Source organism: Neomonachus schauinslandi, chromosome 9 (assembly GCF_002201575.2).
Source record: "Neomonachus schauinslandi chromosome 9, ASM220157v2, whole genome shotgun sequence".
In the NCBI taxonomy this organism is placed as follows: Eukaryota; Metazoa; Chordata; class Mammalia; order Carnivora; family Phocidae; genus Neomonachus; species Neomonachus schauinslandi.
The window spans coordinates 89,410,243-89,428,692 of NC_058411.1; the positions used below are offsets into that span (position 1 = coordinate 89,410,243).

Sequence of the window (18,450 nt, forward strand, 5' to 3'; positions counted from 1 at the left end):
TTTGTTTGGATGAGGCGTGGGCCCTTCAGTGTGCTACAGTTTCCATAACCTGTACTTTCCCCAATACTCAGGCCATGTACCACATACCCGCTGAGGTCACTTGCCTTCCACCAGCACACTGGCACAGTGGTTTTCTTATACCTCAGAAGTAATTGTACCCATGTCTGTAGTAGTAGTGAAGGGAGACCAAGAAGAATAGGAGAAAGAATTTTTTTGTGCAGAAGTAAAGAATAGTCCTGTTTGTTTAATATTAAATACCCAGGTGTTTTACTCCCTCCTCTCACCTTTTGGCTCAGACGGGAATTTGATTAGATTATTTGACCTCTGTTTTTGACATCACAGCAGTAGACAATGAGGATCATTCTAGAGACATGCCCAAAATAAAAAGCTCTCTCCTGTTTCTGACCTCAGATTTCCCAACCCCCACATTTATTGCACCTTTTTCTCTACATGTTTTTGCCTGCTGGAAGGGAAGAAGAACCTTCAGATTTAACAGAACTGCCCAGAAGTTAAGGAAGAGCATGAGGAGGGGACAGAGAAAACTGGAAAGATGGAGCAGTCTCCTTTCTTCTCTTCCTCTCTCTCATTTGAGTCCTGTTTAGAACCTTCTAATTTCTGCAGGGACCATTCATCTAACACGGTCATTAGAAACCAATATATTTTTTACTGAATTATTAACAGAAAATAAAATATGACTTCACACACTGATAATTTTCTATTAGTTTGAAATTTTGACCACATTTGGAGGTTTTCAGTTGCATAAACTGCCCGTGGTCGGAAGCAAGGGATGAGGATAAGTGGGCATGAGGTCGTCACTACCTTGAAAAACAGATTATCTTAAATGTACACGTGGATGATTAAATGACAATAGTGTATTCTACCTTGCCACTGTGACTTGGATGTGAAACCATATATTGCTTATTAAATGTTGTCCAGTCCATATAAGAGAAGCTACAGAGAGAATTCTCAATTATCTTCAAAAGGGAAACATACCAGTTTATGGAGGAAATTCTCAAAGTCACTCTTAACTTCGTAAGGTTTTTTGGTAGCCTTTGCCTGGAGTCTAATCAAAAAATTAAAAAAAAAAAATCAGTAGCCAAACCAATTGTTTTTATACTGACACCATCTAAGAGCTAACATTTACACAAAATTTAATATGCTGGGCATTTACCAGCAGTTTACATATATTCATTCAATTGTCCTTACAACAGTCTTATCAAGTTGGTACTATTATCCAGTATTATATACTGGATATATTTTTTATATTATATATAAAAAGGCTCAGGTAGGTTAATTAACCTGCCCACAGTCATACAGCTAGCAAGTAATATAGGATTTGAACCCAAGCAGTGTGACTCGAGCCTTCAATTCAACCACCGGAGTGAAGCATTCTCTTCAGTGAGGAGAGAGTGAGCACAGTATTTGCTGAACCGATTTCGCTTGCCCGGCTCTGGCGCAGACTTTGAGTGTCCATGGGGACAGAAGAGTACAAGGGGCTGGCAGGGGAGAGATCTGGGGGGAAAGGGACGGACAAGGCTGGAAGCTCGTGGACGCAGGAATCCAGGAATCTATCCTGATTTTTGTCACCGAGTACTCATTCAAGAAATATTTAGGAAGGAGTTGGATAGCTGAATTCAGGAGGCAGCAGAAAACTTTCCAGAGATCTGTGGATGAGGGGAGAGGCAGGGGTAGGCAAAAGCTAGGATGGGTAAGAACTGGGGATGAAGGAGAAACATTAGCAAGAGAAACAAAAATGAAAAAAGGACGTATGGCTGGCTATTAATTTCACTGGCAATTTTCAAGTGAGACATTTTAAAATTATTTTTCCTCCATGGGATTTGTAGGAAGTAAACATTTCGGAAAATTCCAAATATACGTTGCTGAAGCACAAAGTTTAGGTTAGCCTCCCTGCAAGGCCGCCTCTCTCAGTTTCTTTAGCATTTAGTGTCGGGCACCCCTGGGGGCGCAGTAGGCCTAGCTCTTTAAGGGCCTCCTGCGTTAGTGCTCTGCCGCCCACAAATGCCCCTCACTCATCTTCTGCTTTATCTCTGCCCATTTTATCTCCTCCACCGGCTTTTCTCCTCACTTAGGATTACCCTCTGGGTCTCTCCTCTCCCGCTTTTCTCAAATCTGGCTCTCCCAGTCTGGGTCTCTTTCTCATAGTCCTATTTAAACACACTCCAAAATATTCCTGATGCCCTTTCTCGGTAACACCCTCTGAGAACCTCCTTGAGATGCGAGTCATATTCAGATGAACTCTGGTTCATCTCACTTTGTTAAAATCAAGCCGTCTTCTGACTCACCCTTTTAATATACAGTGCCCCTCTTGTCTTTTTTAAATAACAGTTTTATTGACATATGTCTCATACCATAAAATTCCCACCCTTTTAAAGTGTACAATTCAGTGGCTGTAACCACCACCACTACCTAACCCCCATCCTTCTGCTTATCTTTCCTTTCCTCTCCATGAGTATCTCTTTTTTGAAGATTACAGATAGAAACGTGTATGCTGTGCCTATAGATTTAACAGGCATATGAGATTTATATATATGAATATTTCCCTTTATTTTCTCTAACAATGTCCCATTGCATAAAACATATTTGAGTGCTTCTTGCAAATTGCTCTGACTGTCCTACATTCTTCTGTTACATCCTCAGTGATGAGAAATCCTGTCCCATATAGACTTAATTTGGGGGAACTTGTAAAAGTCACCTGGAACCAGATCTTTCTTTCTTTCTTTCTTTTTCTTTCTTTCTTTCTTTCTTTCTCTTTCTTTCTTTCTTTCTTTCGTTCTTTCTTTCTTTCTTTCTTTCTTCTTTCTTTTTCTTTCTATCTTCCTTTCTTCCTTTCTTCTTTCTTTCCTTTCTTTCTTCTTTCTTTCTCTTTCTTTCTCTCTCTCTCTCTCTCTTCCTTCCTTCCTTTCTTTTTTGAGAGAGAGAGAGTGGGGGGTGGGGGAGATGGAGAGGGGCAGAAGGAGGAGGAGAGAGAGAATCCCAAGCAGCCTCCATGTCCAGCATGGGGCCTGACATGGGGCTTGATCTCAAGACTCTGAGGATCATGAGCTGAGCTGAAACCAAGAGTCGGACACTTAACCAACTGGAGCCATCCAGGCGCCCCTGCAATCAGATTTTCTAATGTAGGTATTGTGAAGGGGAAATTTGGGTGATATTTGGTAAAAAGTGAGATAATATTCTAAAGTAATGGAGTGGATTTTCTCCTGTAATGGGAAACTAACTTTTTAATTTTTATTTTATTTATTTTTTAAAATTTTATTTTTAAGTAATCTCTACACCCAATGTGGGGCTCGAACTCACAATCCCAAAATCAAAAGTTGCATGTTTCACTGACTGAGCCAGCCAGGAGCCCAGAAACTAGTTTTTTTTTTTTTTTTTAAACTGAAGTATAGTATCCGTATAATGTTACATTAGATTCAGGTGTACAACATAGTGATTTGACAGCTCTATAGGAAACTAGCTTTTTAAGTTCCAAAATAGTAATTAGAAGATGAATGGCACACAGCTGTGGTCTTGCAAGGCACCCGTCTGAAGGGCTGCGCTCATCTGACACATTCTTGTGCATGTGGGTATGCTAGAAGTAGGTTAGTCTCAATACTTTATAGTTTTCCTTTTTATACTCTAATTTGTAAAATAAACAAATTAAATGTGCCCAAAAAATGTTTGTGTGTGTAGGAGCAGAAGGGGAACAAAGAACTAGCCCAAGGGAGACCAGCTAAATAGGTTGTTTTTCTAGTTTACATCTTCCCTAGGGCAGGGCATGGTTACGGGTTTATTTTTTATTTTTTTAAAAAGCCTTCAGCTTAAGTCCTAAAGCTGAAGAGTAAAAGGAGATGATGGTGATGTTTAGCAGTTAATTAAATTAGCAGAGTAGTTGGTTCTGTGGACAAAGAAGGTCAAAATGTTATTCCAGATGGACTCGAGTAGAAAATCTCTTTGCAGATATCTGAGTTGATGTATGTTTACATAATAAACCCATTGTAGTTTTATGTAACACATTTGTTCAATTAAAATGTTTTATGGTTTTTTAAATAGATTTTTAATTTATTTTATTTTTTAAAAGATTTTATTTATTTATTTGACAGCACAGCAGGGGGAGCGGGAGAGGGAGAAGCAGGATCCCCACTGAGCACAGAGTCTGTTGTGGGACTCCATCCCAGGACCCCAAGATCATGACCCGAGCTGAAGGCAGCGGCTTAACTGACTAAGCCACCTCGCTGCCCCTAGATTTTTTTTTTTTAAGATTTTATTTATTTATTTGACAGAGAGAGACACAGCGAGAGAGGGAACACAAGCAGGGGGAGTGGGAGAGGGAGAAGCAGGCTTCCCGCTGAGCGGGGAGCCCAATGCGGGGCTCGATCCCAGGACCCTGGGACCATGACCCGAGCGGAAGGCAGACGCTTAACGACTGAGCCACCCAGGCGCCCCGCCCCTAGATTTTTAATTTATTTATTTGAGAGAATGAGAGAATGAGTGGGAGGGAGAGGGGGAGAGAATCTGAAGCAGACTCTGCACTGAGCTCAGAGCCGGACATGGGGCTCGATCCCATGACCGCGAGATCATGACCTGAGCCAAAACCAAGAGTCGGAAGCTTAACCGACTGAGCCACCCAGGCGCCCCTCAGTTAAAATGTTTTTAATCACTACAAAGTTGAATAAGGAACAAACCTATCAAGCTCCTTGTCAATTCTTTCCTGCCGCTGTTTTAGGAGTTTTATTTCTTCGTTAATTCTGTGCTTTTCTCTATAAAATCAAAATTTCAAATTAAATTTTAAAATAAAGCAGGATTTCTAATTGGGAAAGAATAAATTAACAATTCTCTGACTTCATGTCAGTGAAAGTCCTTTAGAAACCCAATTCTTCAGCATCCCCTCCCTATGCACTACTTGGTGTGAGGAGTCCCCCAGAACACCCCCTCCTATACATACATACCAAAGACGTCACCCGTGACACCTGGGTATGGTTTGGACTCCGCCTTGCTGCTTCCATAGGGGCCCTCTCACCAAGTGTCCATACCCGTTCTTCCAATCGGGCACAGGAAATCTAAGGGCTGTGTGTGCGTGGGCATGTGTGGGGGGGATTGGGGGGCTAGAGGAAGGTGGGAGGGGAACGGGCACTCTTGGAAAGCAGAGGCTCAAACTTTTGTCCTGCCTGCTGGATAAGACCTGCCTGGCTGTTCTTCCATTTCCCTCTCTTTGCTGTATTTGATTGTGTTTTCCTCAGTGCCGCCCCAACTGCCACTCCAGCTCCAGGGAACTCATGCTGCAAACACACCTTTCTGTTCTTCCAGGGCTCTTCTTTGTAAATAAACAGTACTCAGTCCCTTGAGCTCTCTTCTGGGCTTTCCATGCTGGGGTGCATCCCCCCAACCACAGTGCAGCAAAGCTTTCTTTCTTCCTTCAATCCCTGACACCTGCCATGGCTCCACGGCTCCAACATGCATCCTTGACACTTACCAGAAAAGAATCTCCAAGTCTGTTAGACACTCAGAAGTGACTCTCCTCACTGGTAAAATAAGGAGCTTACTGTAGATGAATTCTATGATTACTTCCAGCTCGAAAAGAGTTTGTGATTTTCTATTTAACAAGAGTATGGCACCAACTTACATCCGAAATTCCTTTTGGTTCCTTGCAAATTGTCTTTTTGCCTCCTTTATAATATCACGGTAAGTTGGAGCAGGTGGTGTGATTGGCTTACGGTCAAGGAAAGATTTTTAATTAGGAACATTTGGGAGAGGAGGACAGTAACCATCACAGGGGGACTGAGAGGGCCGTCTGGCCTGGGCTTCCCAGTCAGGAAGGGTCTCAATTGTGGACATGAATAGGACGTCCAGAGTTACACTGAGAGGACTGAAAGAAGACAGTACCCACTGGACCATGTTAAACTTGTGTCCCATTATCTGGACTACACCACCCACAGTGTTCTAGTTTCATAAATTCTGTAATTCCCTTTTATTGTGGTGTTTTGTGTGTGTATGTGTGTGTGTACATTAAAAGCAGCAATTTGTTAAATGTAAATATTTAAAATGTACCAACATTTCTGTAACCCTATTTAGGCATTTTTTCATTTCTCCATATACTGAAAACCTCAAGGTCTCTTGACTTCTCTGAAAGGCTGTGGAGGTGACTGGCAGTATATGTTGGTTGCCTTAGGCTGGTGGCCTCTACTAACTGCAGGGAAGAAAGATGATAAGTAGAAGGTGTCAGTGTGCTGTAAATGAGCCCAGGGCTCTTGTCCCATCTGTTTCTGATACAGCCTGTGGTTGTGCTCCTAACCCTGGTCTTAAACCCACATTCGCGTCTGACAAAGCAGACACTTCCCTTCTGAGAGGGCAATTGGCAAATGACTCCAGGAGGCAGCCCTCAGCTTGTGTTAAAAGAAGACCTGAGCCTCACTGGTAAACTGGGAGCTCTTAAACCTCTGCAATCACCAAGATCCAGGGGATGAGACTGTCCTCGTATGACCCCCACTCCTCCTCCTGAAGCACACTTCAATATTACCTCTATCTTTCTCTGAATGCAAATTTAGGGTCTACTTCACAGCTGTCCTTGATGCTCATTTTAGTCTTATTTATCTGACATAAGAAAGGAGAAGCCCAGTGGATTTGGTCCCTGGAGTGGGACCACATAGGTACTTAACTTTATGACCTTAACTCCTGAGTACTGTATCTCAGTTAAGGTAACCAGAAGGAAAAAACATGAACGGCTCCACAACAAAGATGCTCCCAATAAGCCTGAATAAAATTTATGTCTTTCCTATGGAGCTCTAAACTATTCAGGATTTATCTTCAATCACGTATAACTTGAACATCAAGGCCCTAGAACCAAGGAAAAGAACACCTGATTTTCTGTGCACTCCAGACCACTTTCTCAGCAATGCTAGAAGAGATACATTCTCTGGGCTGGTCCCAGAACCTTTTAAGCAGGTTTTTACCAACCATCACTGACTGTGGAGGGAAGCAGTGTTAACAGAACATACTCCATCCTACCAACCACGGAATTTGAGAGGGTCTGGGTGACTATATTACTCTAAAATGGATCAAAATTCTCTGAAATAAATTTTAGAGAAGCCTATTTATTGATACATTCCAAATTCATTTTTCCCCTTAATCATAGCTGGGTTTTAGAATAAAGTTTTCCTTAAAGAAAGATATGAGCCTGACTTCACTGTTTAATGTCACAGTGGCATATGGTTCCTGAACTTTGATATAAGTTGAACCAACCCATCTGTGAACCAACCACTGTGGACAGCTGTGAAGTAGACCCTAAATTTGCATTCAGAGAAAGATAGAGGTAATATTGAAGTGTGCTTCAGGAGGAGGAGTGGGGGTCATACGAGGACAGTCTCATCCCCTGGATCTTGGTGATTGCAGAGGTTTAAGAGCTCCCAGTTTACCAGTGAGGCTCAGGTCTTCTTTTAACACAAGCTGAGGGCTGCCTCCTGGAGTCATTTGCCAATTGCCCTCTCAGAAGGGAAGTGTCTGCTTTGTCAGATGCGAATGTGGGTTTAAGACCAGGGTTAGGAGCACAACCACAGGCTGTATCAGAAGTTGATTTGTACTGTGTAGGTGAAAATCAAATTAGTGCTTTGATAGCATCTGGCACCCCCGTGAGGCAGACCAATAGTGACAATTGCAGGTATTCAGGACAAATAATCATTATTAACTCCAAGGACTCATTCAAGATACAGCCTTCTTCGGGGCAGCATGAAGTAAAATTGGGAAGTCAACAAAGTGCGCGTCTTCAGTGTCCTTTACTCATCTTCTCTCTTGGTGCTTTTCTTTCAGGACCCTCTTGGCTCTTCCTCTCTCCTTGGCCATTTCCCAAAGACTACAGAGAGAGTGCCATCCTGGAGGTTGAGCTCTGGTTCTGGCACTGTGCTCAGCACTCCCCATCTAGTACCATGGCCATGGTAGTTAACCAGGCTGGCCCTCCTTTTCCTTGTCTGTAAGGCGTGGGGATTTAGTTAGATGGTCACGTGGCTCCTGTCCTATTCTGATTTTCTATGAAATAGAAAATGAGCCTATATAAGTTCAGAAGTTCAGACCCATCAGTAAGGTAATGGCAAAACACTTTGAGAGTGTGGGATGGAATTTGAGATTTTGCAAAGGAATGAGGGGGAGTTTGTTTACTAATAGGATATGGGGGCTGGATGAGAGGGAGGAGGAGAGATCAACTGTGGCTAGGATAATGGTGGAGTCATGTTACAGAGATGGGGAAGTCTCAATTTGAAGGATGTATTACAGAGGATGAGAGGGTATTTTAATAATGGGCATGTTCAATTAGAAACTCTCAGTAAATGCAGATAGAGATCAATGGGAACAGATGTGAAGACGGGGACTCTCTTCAAAGGTGATGGTTGAAACAATGAGAATGAATGAGACTCTGAGGGAGAATGCAGACAGGAAAGAAAGGAAAAGAAAGGACCTTGAGAAAGATGAGATTTTAGGGATTAGTAGTAGAAGGAGGGCAGGAGCCAGGAACTGGTATAACACAGTGTCACATTACAAAGAAGGAGCTATTTAAGAAGCATCATCAAGGAAGTCATAAAGGTCAATTTTGAAAACCAAGAAAGGGCCACCTAATTGAGTGATACCATTACTCATTCAGCAATTACTTTCTGAGCACCTATTATGTGCCAGGCACTCATAGGACCCTAGAGATTGAGCAGTGAACAAGATCTGCAAGGTTTCCACTCTCATATGGTTCATATTCTAGAGCTTTTATACTTTCCAGAAGCCATTCACCACAGAGAAGTCAAGTCATACTCAAATAAATCCCCTGCCTAAAGGCATAAGAAGCAAAGAAACTGATTATTTTAAATAGAGGTAGGTACTGTAAGGGCAGTAAAATCGTGTATGAGAAGAGGGTAGCTGGGAATGTGTATGCGGGGTACAGCATTAGTCTGAGAAGGCCTGAATATCAGGGAGAAACGGGAGCTGGCTATCACATTTGAGTAGGAGAAAGGGCAAGAGTGAGTGTGGGCAGAGTGGTAGGAGATGAAATCAGAGAGCTAGGTGGAGCTGGATCTTCTAAGGGGCTTTGTAACCCATGACGACATGCCGAGGAAGCTGCTGGAAGTCTTTGAGCAAGGGACTTATTTGAATTATGCCTTGACTATGAGACAAATGGCTTGTGAAAAGTGGAGAAAAAGGGCAGCTCTTCGGAGGCTCTTTCCATAGCTGAGGCGAGAGGGGTTGTGCTGCTTGGACTAGGGTGGTAACGGTGGAAAGGGAGAGAAGTGGACAGTTTCAAGATATGCTTTAAAGGTGGAGTTGATAGAACTCAGAGTTATTTTAAAATAGGTGTCCTGAAGATGGAATAATATTATAGACACTGGAATTTCTAACAAAACAATTGTGGGCGTCAAGCCTGGCAGTTGGCATTGACAGTCTGGGGCAGAGAGTCCTGCCTGGTGGCCAGCCCTTAAATTATTTCGGGTCTAATCAATGCCTGCACAGAAGGCTGACAGTGCACTCCTTCTCCTAACAGTTAAACACGTGGGCCCAGGAAAGCGTTGTACCAGCTTATCCAGTTAGCCTGCTTCTTGATTAGTCTACCAAACACTGTGGTTAACTCAGAAACCTCAAAGATACTGTATTTGAGGTAGTGGTGAGGGGGTGGGGCAATAACTGGAAATGGAGTGGAGAAAAAAGAAGTTAACATTTGCTGGATATCCAACATAGGCCATGCACTGCGATGGGGTCTGTACAGTATCTCTAGAATTCTGCCTGAGGCTCTTGCGACTGGTGTCTTTGCTTCCGGGAAAGTAGTTCTGCCCCACACAGTCCTATTTGTTGCCTGGCAGAGGACATCCCAGGAAGCCGCCTCCTCATCAGAGCTTCATTTTGCACTGGATTTCTGTTTTCAGTGTGCTGCTTCTTTTTTTATTTTTTAGGATTTATTTATTTGAGAGAGAGAGAGAGTGCGCGTGCACATGGGTGGGGGAGAGGGAAAGAGGGAGAGAATCTCAAGCAGACTCCCCACTGAGCACAGAGCCTGATGTGGGGCTCAGTCTCGCCACCCTGAGATCATGACCTGAGCCGAAATCAAGAGTCAGATGCTTAACCAACTGAGCCACCCAGGCGCCCCCAGTTTTCAGTGTGTTTCTGAGGGCAGTGTGTCTTACTCTGGGAAAGACATTTCATAGTAATGTAGGTTATATTCAAACAGTAGCTGTGATCGAATAGTCAATGTATCAACTGGAATTTCCTGTTTTCAACCAATTGTTCTGCAACTTATGGTCAGAAACACAGCATTGTCTTCAGGAATTATAGACATTCATGAATTCTGATCACACTGTACAAATTACCTTGTCTTCAGGGATCTTCTAAATGACATTACTGGAATTAAGTATCCACATAAACTACAGTTTTCTCTTGATATGAATCAAGTCTGAATGGTAAAATTCCAAAATAAAACTTCCTTAAGCTGGGTCCAAGTTACTTTCAAACTTTGGCTTTCAGATTTCATTCCGCATAAGTAACATTTTTGACTATTCAGAAAATGATAACTTTAGGGACAGATTAGTCCTCAAATCTAAAAGGGAAGTAGTGGAAGCCTCACTTTAAATAATTAAAGCAGAGAAAAACTAAACCTCACAAAATCTACTCATTTTGACAAATGTTTCAGCAAGACTCTAACAATGTTACTGTGCTAGTCATTTCTCAGTATACATAAGTCATTACGCTGTATACAATGCCATATGGCAATTATATCTCAATAAAATTAAAAATATTACTGTACAAAGAATACTATAGCAGCATTAATGTAAGCAAAAGAAAAGAAAAAAATTCTCCCATAATTCCACTTTCCAAAAAATAAAGCTATTTTCATTTTTCTATGTGCCTTTCCATCTGTCATATACAAATATATATTTTACGTTATTGTTATAATGGCATGGTTACTCTCTTTACCCAACTATCACAATTTTCCCATGCATCCAGGTTTTGTAGTCATTATTTTAATGTTTGCAAAAGATTTCAGAGTGTTTGTACCAGAGGGGCTCTACTGCCCTGATGCAAAAATTCTGCTGGGTTTTCTTGTATGAAATAATCAACTTCTCCTCTCTTCCCCAACTGTGTTTTCCAGGATGACATCCCCCTGCATGCCTCCCCACCTTCAAGTCTTGCAAGGGAGGCCTGTGTCTCTCCAAACTCAAATCTCTGAGTTCTGGGAAAAGATAACCCTGTTCTTGCTCAGCTTTGGACTGGTGTGATGCTCATGGTAAAAAAAAAAAAAAGAAAAGAAAAGAGGTTGCGGTCCTGTTCATTACACAAGCAAGAAGCCTGCATTTTCAGTTATGCCAGATTTCCACCTTTAGTTTTTTTCGCCCTTTGCCTGTCACAGACTGTGATGAAGGCCAGCAGCTTTAGAGGAGAAAGCTTAGCAATCTTCCCCAAACAAAGAATACCTGAAGAGATCAGGCTACTTTTAACATCTGTCTTACTCTTCTCACTACATCTAGTGACTGAAACTCTAAGATCTTCTCCTGAGTAAAAATCACAGAAAGTTAATTATTTAAGCATTCTTCTTATAGAATGATTAGCACAACTAATGATATGCTTCTCCTAAAGTGTACATGGTCTTGAGCTGCTGAAATTTAATTTGCATGCAGCTATTTCTTGGTAATATTTAATTTCTCTCTCAGAGTGCCCATTAGAATTGCAAAGATTTTATCCTTCTACAAAGTTATATTGTGCTCTTGAGTATGGTTCCCACGATGAAGCATTTATGAGTGAGATGGTGCTTGTCACTCTGAACTAATTGGATTTTCTCCCTTGAACATTCATTATATACTATTGGTATTAAGACAAAGAACTATATTTTATTTCTTATAAATTATTAATTTTGAACATATGTCATTATTAAAATGAACTTGGGTATACATTCTTTATAAAGTCATTCTCATTGCCCACAAAAGTTGGTCACAGTTGTATATTTGTGTTGTGTAATGAGGTTCTGTGCTGTATGATGTTGCTACTAAGATCTTAGCATTTTCTTGCACTGTTCAGTCGTGATGGTTTTTAGCAGACTTCTGTTAATGTCTGTTAATGAATATCCTAAGTTTTATTCTCATCAGATACATCAATTTTCCCCAACTGTAGAAAATTAGAGTACTTACAGCTTACAAATTATGAAGAATGGCTATATTTTATTCCTTGGGGATGACTGTGCAACATATTTTCCAAATCCACTGTCTGAACTGACCTCACACTGTGTTTTCTCATGCAATGCTACATGGAGTTTACTTGGCAAGCCACTAAATGGAGAAGAAGCCATTTGGGTACAAATAAAATAGTCCTGTTCTGGGACTTCACAACAGTTGTGGTTGGCATAGGACACACAAAACCTGGAGACATCCTAAAGGCCTCAATTCAGACTCTGGGGGCCTTGATCTCCCTTTAGAAACAGTATTAGTGAAACAAGGGACCTTAGAAATTGCAGAGTCCAAATTGATTATAATATAGATGAAGAAACTAAGGCTTCTAGAAAGGAAGTACCTTGCCGTGGAGAAGTCGGCATGTGTGAGACTCAGGAAAAGAATGTCCCAGGGGCAAATTTTGCTTCTATCTGCCAAAAGTATTGTCCTAGGATGAAGCTGCAGGAGGCTTTGCTATCTACCGCATATCCCTTAGATATATTCCTCAGAGTATTTTTAGAATTGTTAATGAGATTACCAGGCTTAAGGCCAAATAAAAGGAATCTAGGCAGCAAACGGTGGCCACAATCTCCTCCTTTATACACCAGAATTAATTTAATTCTTAATCCTAAGAACTAAATTCTTAAAATAACTTAGCATGTGGCCCAAACTGATCGTAGAACAGTTATCTTCTGCTTACCGTTTACCTTTGCTTACACTTCAAATATTTTAATGTCAGATTTGCAAGAGTGTCGAACATCCACAATACAGCCAGGTATCCAGAAATTTTTTAAAAAAGTTATTACTGACCCCATATGCCTTATTCTATGGGAGACAGTGCCACTGTTAGATTCTATATGGCCTAGTATTAAGTGTAAAATAGGGGTTTTAGTAAGTTTCATTATTTAATACATCATTAGAAGCAGTTTTGCAGCATAGTTTAGAAAATTGAGGGAATAAGGCTACCAGAAATATTAACACAGATTTAACGAAAAGCCTTCAACAAACTTGCCGGGGCTTTTACTAGGCTTGGAGACATAAAGATGAGTAAGACATGGTGTCTGACTTACAGGAATAATCAGTAGGAATGAGAAATAACAACAGGCAGTTTTTCAAGTAGAAGACAGAAGAGCTATAAAAAATAGGCATAAAGACTATAAAAGTCTTGCATTCTGTTCTGCTTTAGGGCAGAGCTATCTCCAATTGGATGAGGGTGCTCCCCCGTGCTTCTACAGCAGCTTTGGCAGGATTCTGTGACTGATGACACGGTTTCCTGTCTTTGCTGTTGGACTGCTTAGCACCCTCGTACGAGTACCATCTGGTATGGAAGGGGTGTTCAGGAGGTGTTTATTGTTCTTGGCCTCCTGAGCAAGCATTCTTACTGATATTTCAGTGTAGCTGAATCATAGGCTTCATCTTGAGAAGCCTAGTCATCATCATCAAGTTAGTTATTTTTTTTGCTATATTGTTTAAGAAATCAGGGAATTATGATATATCTTCAAGGAAAATTTTCATTAAAATGGTTAACATCAATTTTGGTGCTTTGGATGGTTGGCTCCAGTTACCTGGAAGATTCAGTTATGGCAACAGTTTACACTCCCTGATAAGACTTAATAAACAAGTTCTTGATTTATAGAGATTCCATTATTTTTATAATTTATGCCCTTGAACAGAGACAGCTCCAAGAGTTGTTTGGAGAGAATTTAGCCATCCCCATTATTTCCATCAACCCCTCCTCCATTCACGAAGCTATTCCAAATAAGCATACAAACTGTGGATTTGCTTTGCAAATACAGCGTCTTGCTTGTCACTGGATTGATTATCTAAGCCCTTCCTATAAAGATAGAAATTCTAGAGACCCTACTCCCCCCGAGATGGGCCAAATTGGATTATTAGTAACAAAACAGAGACAAATACATGTGAGATAACCAGCAAAAGAGCCAATTTGTTTGTTCTTAAATACGCAGACTTCAGCTCTAAGCTAGGATAGGGTTTCTACTTTCGGAAATCCTGGAGCACCTCTCAGAATCACTCAGAGCCATAAACCGGCAGTGATTTTTATGGGGTGAATGCAAAGTAACAGTGTGGATTTTGTCTACTTTCTCCTTTGCCTGCCCACCTTCTAGGAGGAGAAATGGGTTATACACAGGTGAATGAGGTGACACAAAATTATAATCTAGTCAATTTTTATATTTAATTGAGATACGGCTTTTTAGTCTTAAATTCTAAGCCCTTAAAAAGCTATGGCTTTTCTACCTGATTTTTTTTTTTTTTATTGACCAGTAACATATATAGCAAGGATATCCATTTTTTCCCAAATGGTTGAAATCACTTAAACTGTTTGAAAATGAAATTTTCTTCTCTTATTTGGTATAAATTGGGCTTTACCACATTTATACTAAGTTAAAAAAAGCCAAAAATCTTAATTCATACTAACTCTCCAGGATGCAAATCCCTCCTGCTCCACAACCCCACCCCCCCTTAATTTTCCACTGAGCCATGTTTATAATCTAAAATCCCAACTGTGGCTAAAAAATGGATACAACCCATTTCCTGGAACCTGATTACCTAAGGCACTAAAGTGTTCTATTTATTTCATTAGTTAGTTTAATAACAAGTTTGCTGAATTGTGGTTCGTGTCTTGTGCATTTTATTAAAAAGAAGGAAAAGAAAAGCCTTAAAGAGAACTTAAACGGAGTAAGAAAAAAGGGCTGGATCTTACAAGCAATTTTGTAATTGTCTTTGGTTCAAGGTGGCTGCAAAATGCTTACAATACACATGCACATACTTAACTCATGTAAAACAAAACCCCTTTGCTCTTCAAGTTCTTAAAAAAAAAGTATGATGTTCATTTTTCTACCCCACCCCACCCCCCCTTTTTTTTTTCACTTGGCCTACACTCTTAACTGGCAGGGTTTGCGGAAGGAGGAAACTTAGCAACCTACTCAACAAGTTTAGAATAGCTTCAATTAAAAGTCATCTAAAAATAACAATAAAACCTCCTTTTCTCTTCTGAGAGCAAAATTTAAATACTTGTATCATTTATCCTACTAAGTTCTATGATGTTTTTCTGCTTATAAAGTGCTCTATTCAATAACTCAGATATATTTTTTTAAATATAAAATCTGGTCCTTTAAGGAGTCCTTGAGAGCCTAGCAGGAGAATTACAAGCTTATTCTAGTAACTGATATAAACTAACATCAATGGGAATTAAGTAAAGGGAGTCCATGGATCAAATATCTGACCATCAAAAGGCAATCACAGAATTTTATACAGATCTAGGTTATTTATAAAGTTCTTGACCTGGGGGTTTGTACAGAGAGTGCTAAACTTTCTTCTACAGATCAAAGCCATGAGGAATGGTGCAAAATACTGCATGATGCTAAAAGTAGTTATCTTTGAGCAAAACCAAAAATTAAACAAAGCTAGGATAAAAGGGAAAAAAATCCAACCAAAAAAAGCAAAATATGAGGGGAAATTAACTTTGTTGGTAATTTTTTTGGATGGATGACTAATGAGTGGATGAATAAATAATATGTAATCTTGAGCCACTGAACTTCTAAAATTAGAAGGCTGCAAGTGGCAAGGCAAAAGAAAGTTCTGTATGTGCCAGCTGTCTGATATCCCAAGGTGACATCTCAAGTTCTGTGAAGAGCTTAAACTTTCCTTCTTACTCAAGACAGTGCTGTCCATAGAACATTTTTGTTATGATGGAAATGTTCAATATCTGCACAGACAGATAGTGAATACTCGAAATGAGACAGTGTACCTGAAGAACTGTATTTTTACTTCTACTTAATTTTATTAATTAATTTTTTAAAAGATTTATTTATCCCAGAGAGGGGGGAGGGGCAGAGAGAGTGGGAGAGAGAATCTTGAGCAGACTCCCTGCTGAGCATGGAACCTGATGTGGGGCTTGATCTCACAACCCTGAGATCATGACCTGAGCGGAAACCAAGAGTTGGACACTTAAACGACTGGGCCACCCAGGTGCCCCATTAACTTTATTAATTCAAATATAGGTTTTTGTTTTTTTGAGTAAAGCAATAGAAGTTTATTAAGTGAAGATACAGAAAAAGCTCTCAAGAGTGAGAGGGGTCCCAACAGGGTTGCCAATAAGAGCCTTTAGGGTTGGTCTTTTATAGAAAGCTAACCAGGGAACTTAAATCCTTTAACATTCCTAATGACAACACCTTCAATGGCTTACTTCCTTTTTAGGGGCTGGTTATTCTTTGTAGTTAAGTTTAAATAGCCACACAGGGCTAGTGGCTAACATACTGGACAGTGCAGTTCTAAAATTATGAAAAAACAATAAATATCTAACTCTATGTACATATGTCTATTTTTTTAAATCTTGCTCTAAATAGTATATATTATTACTTTATGTAATATTGTAAAATATTATTGAATAGATCACATACTAATCTTGGTTTTCTAACTATATGTTTATCTAGTCAAAACTACTCAGTTTGTTAACTCTTACTTGGAGAAGTTATCAAGGTATAAGAACAGTGAACAAAAGAAAACCACCCTTTATGGGCTAGTTCCACAAAACTGAGTACACACAATAAGAACCAATGGTCCATCTTTGAAAATAAATTATCTTCAGAATGCCCCTGAGGGCACTGTGACTTGCCTTTTTCAGAGTCCATTTTCTCATCTTGATAATTCTTGCAACTTTTGCCTTATATAATTCATTTTTTCTTTGTTTTTCTAAAAAGACTTTATTTATTTGAGAGAGAGAAAAAGAACATGAGCAGGGGGAGGGGCAGAGGGAGACAAGCAGACGCCCCACTGAGCAGGGAGTCGGACGCGACGCAATCCCAGGACCCTGAGATCATGACCTGAGCCAAAGGCAGATGCTCAACCGACTGAGCCACCCAGATGCCCCTGCCTTATATAATTCCCAAGACTTCGGCAACTTCTCTCTTATTTGCTTCAGGGTGAGTATGTCTTTTCCTTTCCTAACAATATTCTCTAGGATATGGGAGCCAAAGACACAGTGAACTGACTTGCCCCTTACTGTAACCCTTGATGGTTGTCAAATTGACATTGATAGGTGCATCTTTTGCTTCAGTGCATTTCTATGCTTCTGGCTCCATTCTTTGACTCCATTTCCCCCAATTCTACTCCCTCCTTTCTTTTTCACCCTTCTGGTGGGATTTCCCCAAGTCTTAATACTGGAGTATGCAGACAGATATATGGAATTGTAGAAAGGAAGCAGACTCACCTTTGGTACTCATTTCATGGAGGAGAGCAACCTGGTGAACCTTCTTTCCATTTTCTTCCAGCTAAGCCTCTGTTCAAGATACCCTTGTCCAATACTTAAGTACTTCATGTATACTTCAATTGTTGCTCTGATTGCTTCCAGAATAAGCAAAAAATTACCCATTTCTCTGAAGATTGCATACTTTTCCAGACAAAGGAAGTGTGCTTTCTTGGATATTGAAAGGTGTCATCTTTCTAAAAGGCCACTGTGCTGCAGCTTTTAGACATTGAGGATGGGGAAGAACAGAAATTGTTCAGGTAAGCATGGGAGGAATGCTTGAAAAAGGCTGTATCTTGGGTAAAGGCAACAAGCTTGTGGACAAAGTCATCCATTAGACAATAAGTTATCTGACAACAGAGATGGATAGTCAACTCTTCAGTACATAGCATAGCACCTAGCACATAGATTTTCTTGTTAAACAAGACATAAGAAAGAGTCTGGAGTCTGGAACCAGGTAATGAAGGCATATTCAGGTAATTGGGCAGAATCAGACACTTAAGCAAGATTTGAAGTATCTGGAAAATAATAATTAGAGTAGACAACACATCTAGAATCCAAAACAAGGATTGGGGCAGGAGAGGAAAGCCAGGCAAGGGGAAAGAGTAGAGATGAATAGGTGAAAAGGAGAGATTGCTGATAGACACATCCTAATCTACTGCATGAAACAGGTCTGCCTACATGCATCACATTTCCCCTAAAAAGCATGTTGTCAAGGCCATTATGTACTAGTAGGCACTTATATGCTGCACAATTCTCACATAGATCACAAGATTATGAGTTTTAAATGTCTTCTAAACAAAGCAAAAACGACTACCAGATATGGGATTGTTAGTCTAATTCAGCATTTAATCACTCCTCCTTCTAGATCATGGTAAGGTCCTTCCTTAGGAAGAAAAGCTCTAGAAGATGTGGGAAACCATCTGGCCAATTCTGCCCAAACTCTTGCAGCAGGAAGCTCCATTTCATGGTAGCAAATGAGACCCAAGATACAATGCTGAATTTTTAAAAAATGTAATTCCCATACAT

The 18,450-nt window shown here is 40.3% G+C and overlaps 1 protein-coding gene across 1 annotated transcript in view; it reads right to left on the bottom strand.

Annotated features, from left to right (window-relative positions):
* The window catches only part of FAM227B (family with sequence similarity 227 member B), a 207,468-nt gene that overhangs the window by 2,431 nt on the left and 186,587 nt on the right, over window positions 1–18,450 (bottom strand). The window contains 2 exon segments of the mRNA XM_044917859.1: window positions 994–1,063; window positions 5,621–5,696. Coding sequence (XP_044773794.1) covers window positions 994–1,063; window positions 5,621–5,696 — 146 coding nt within the window.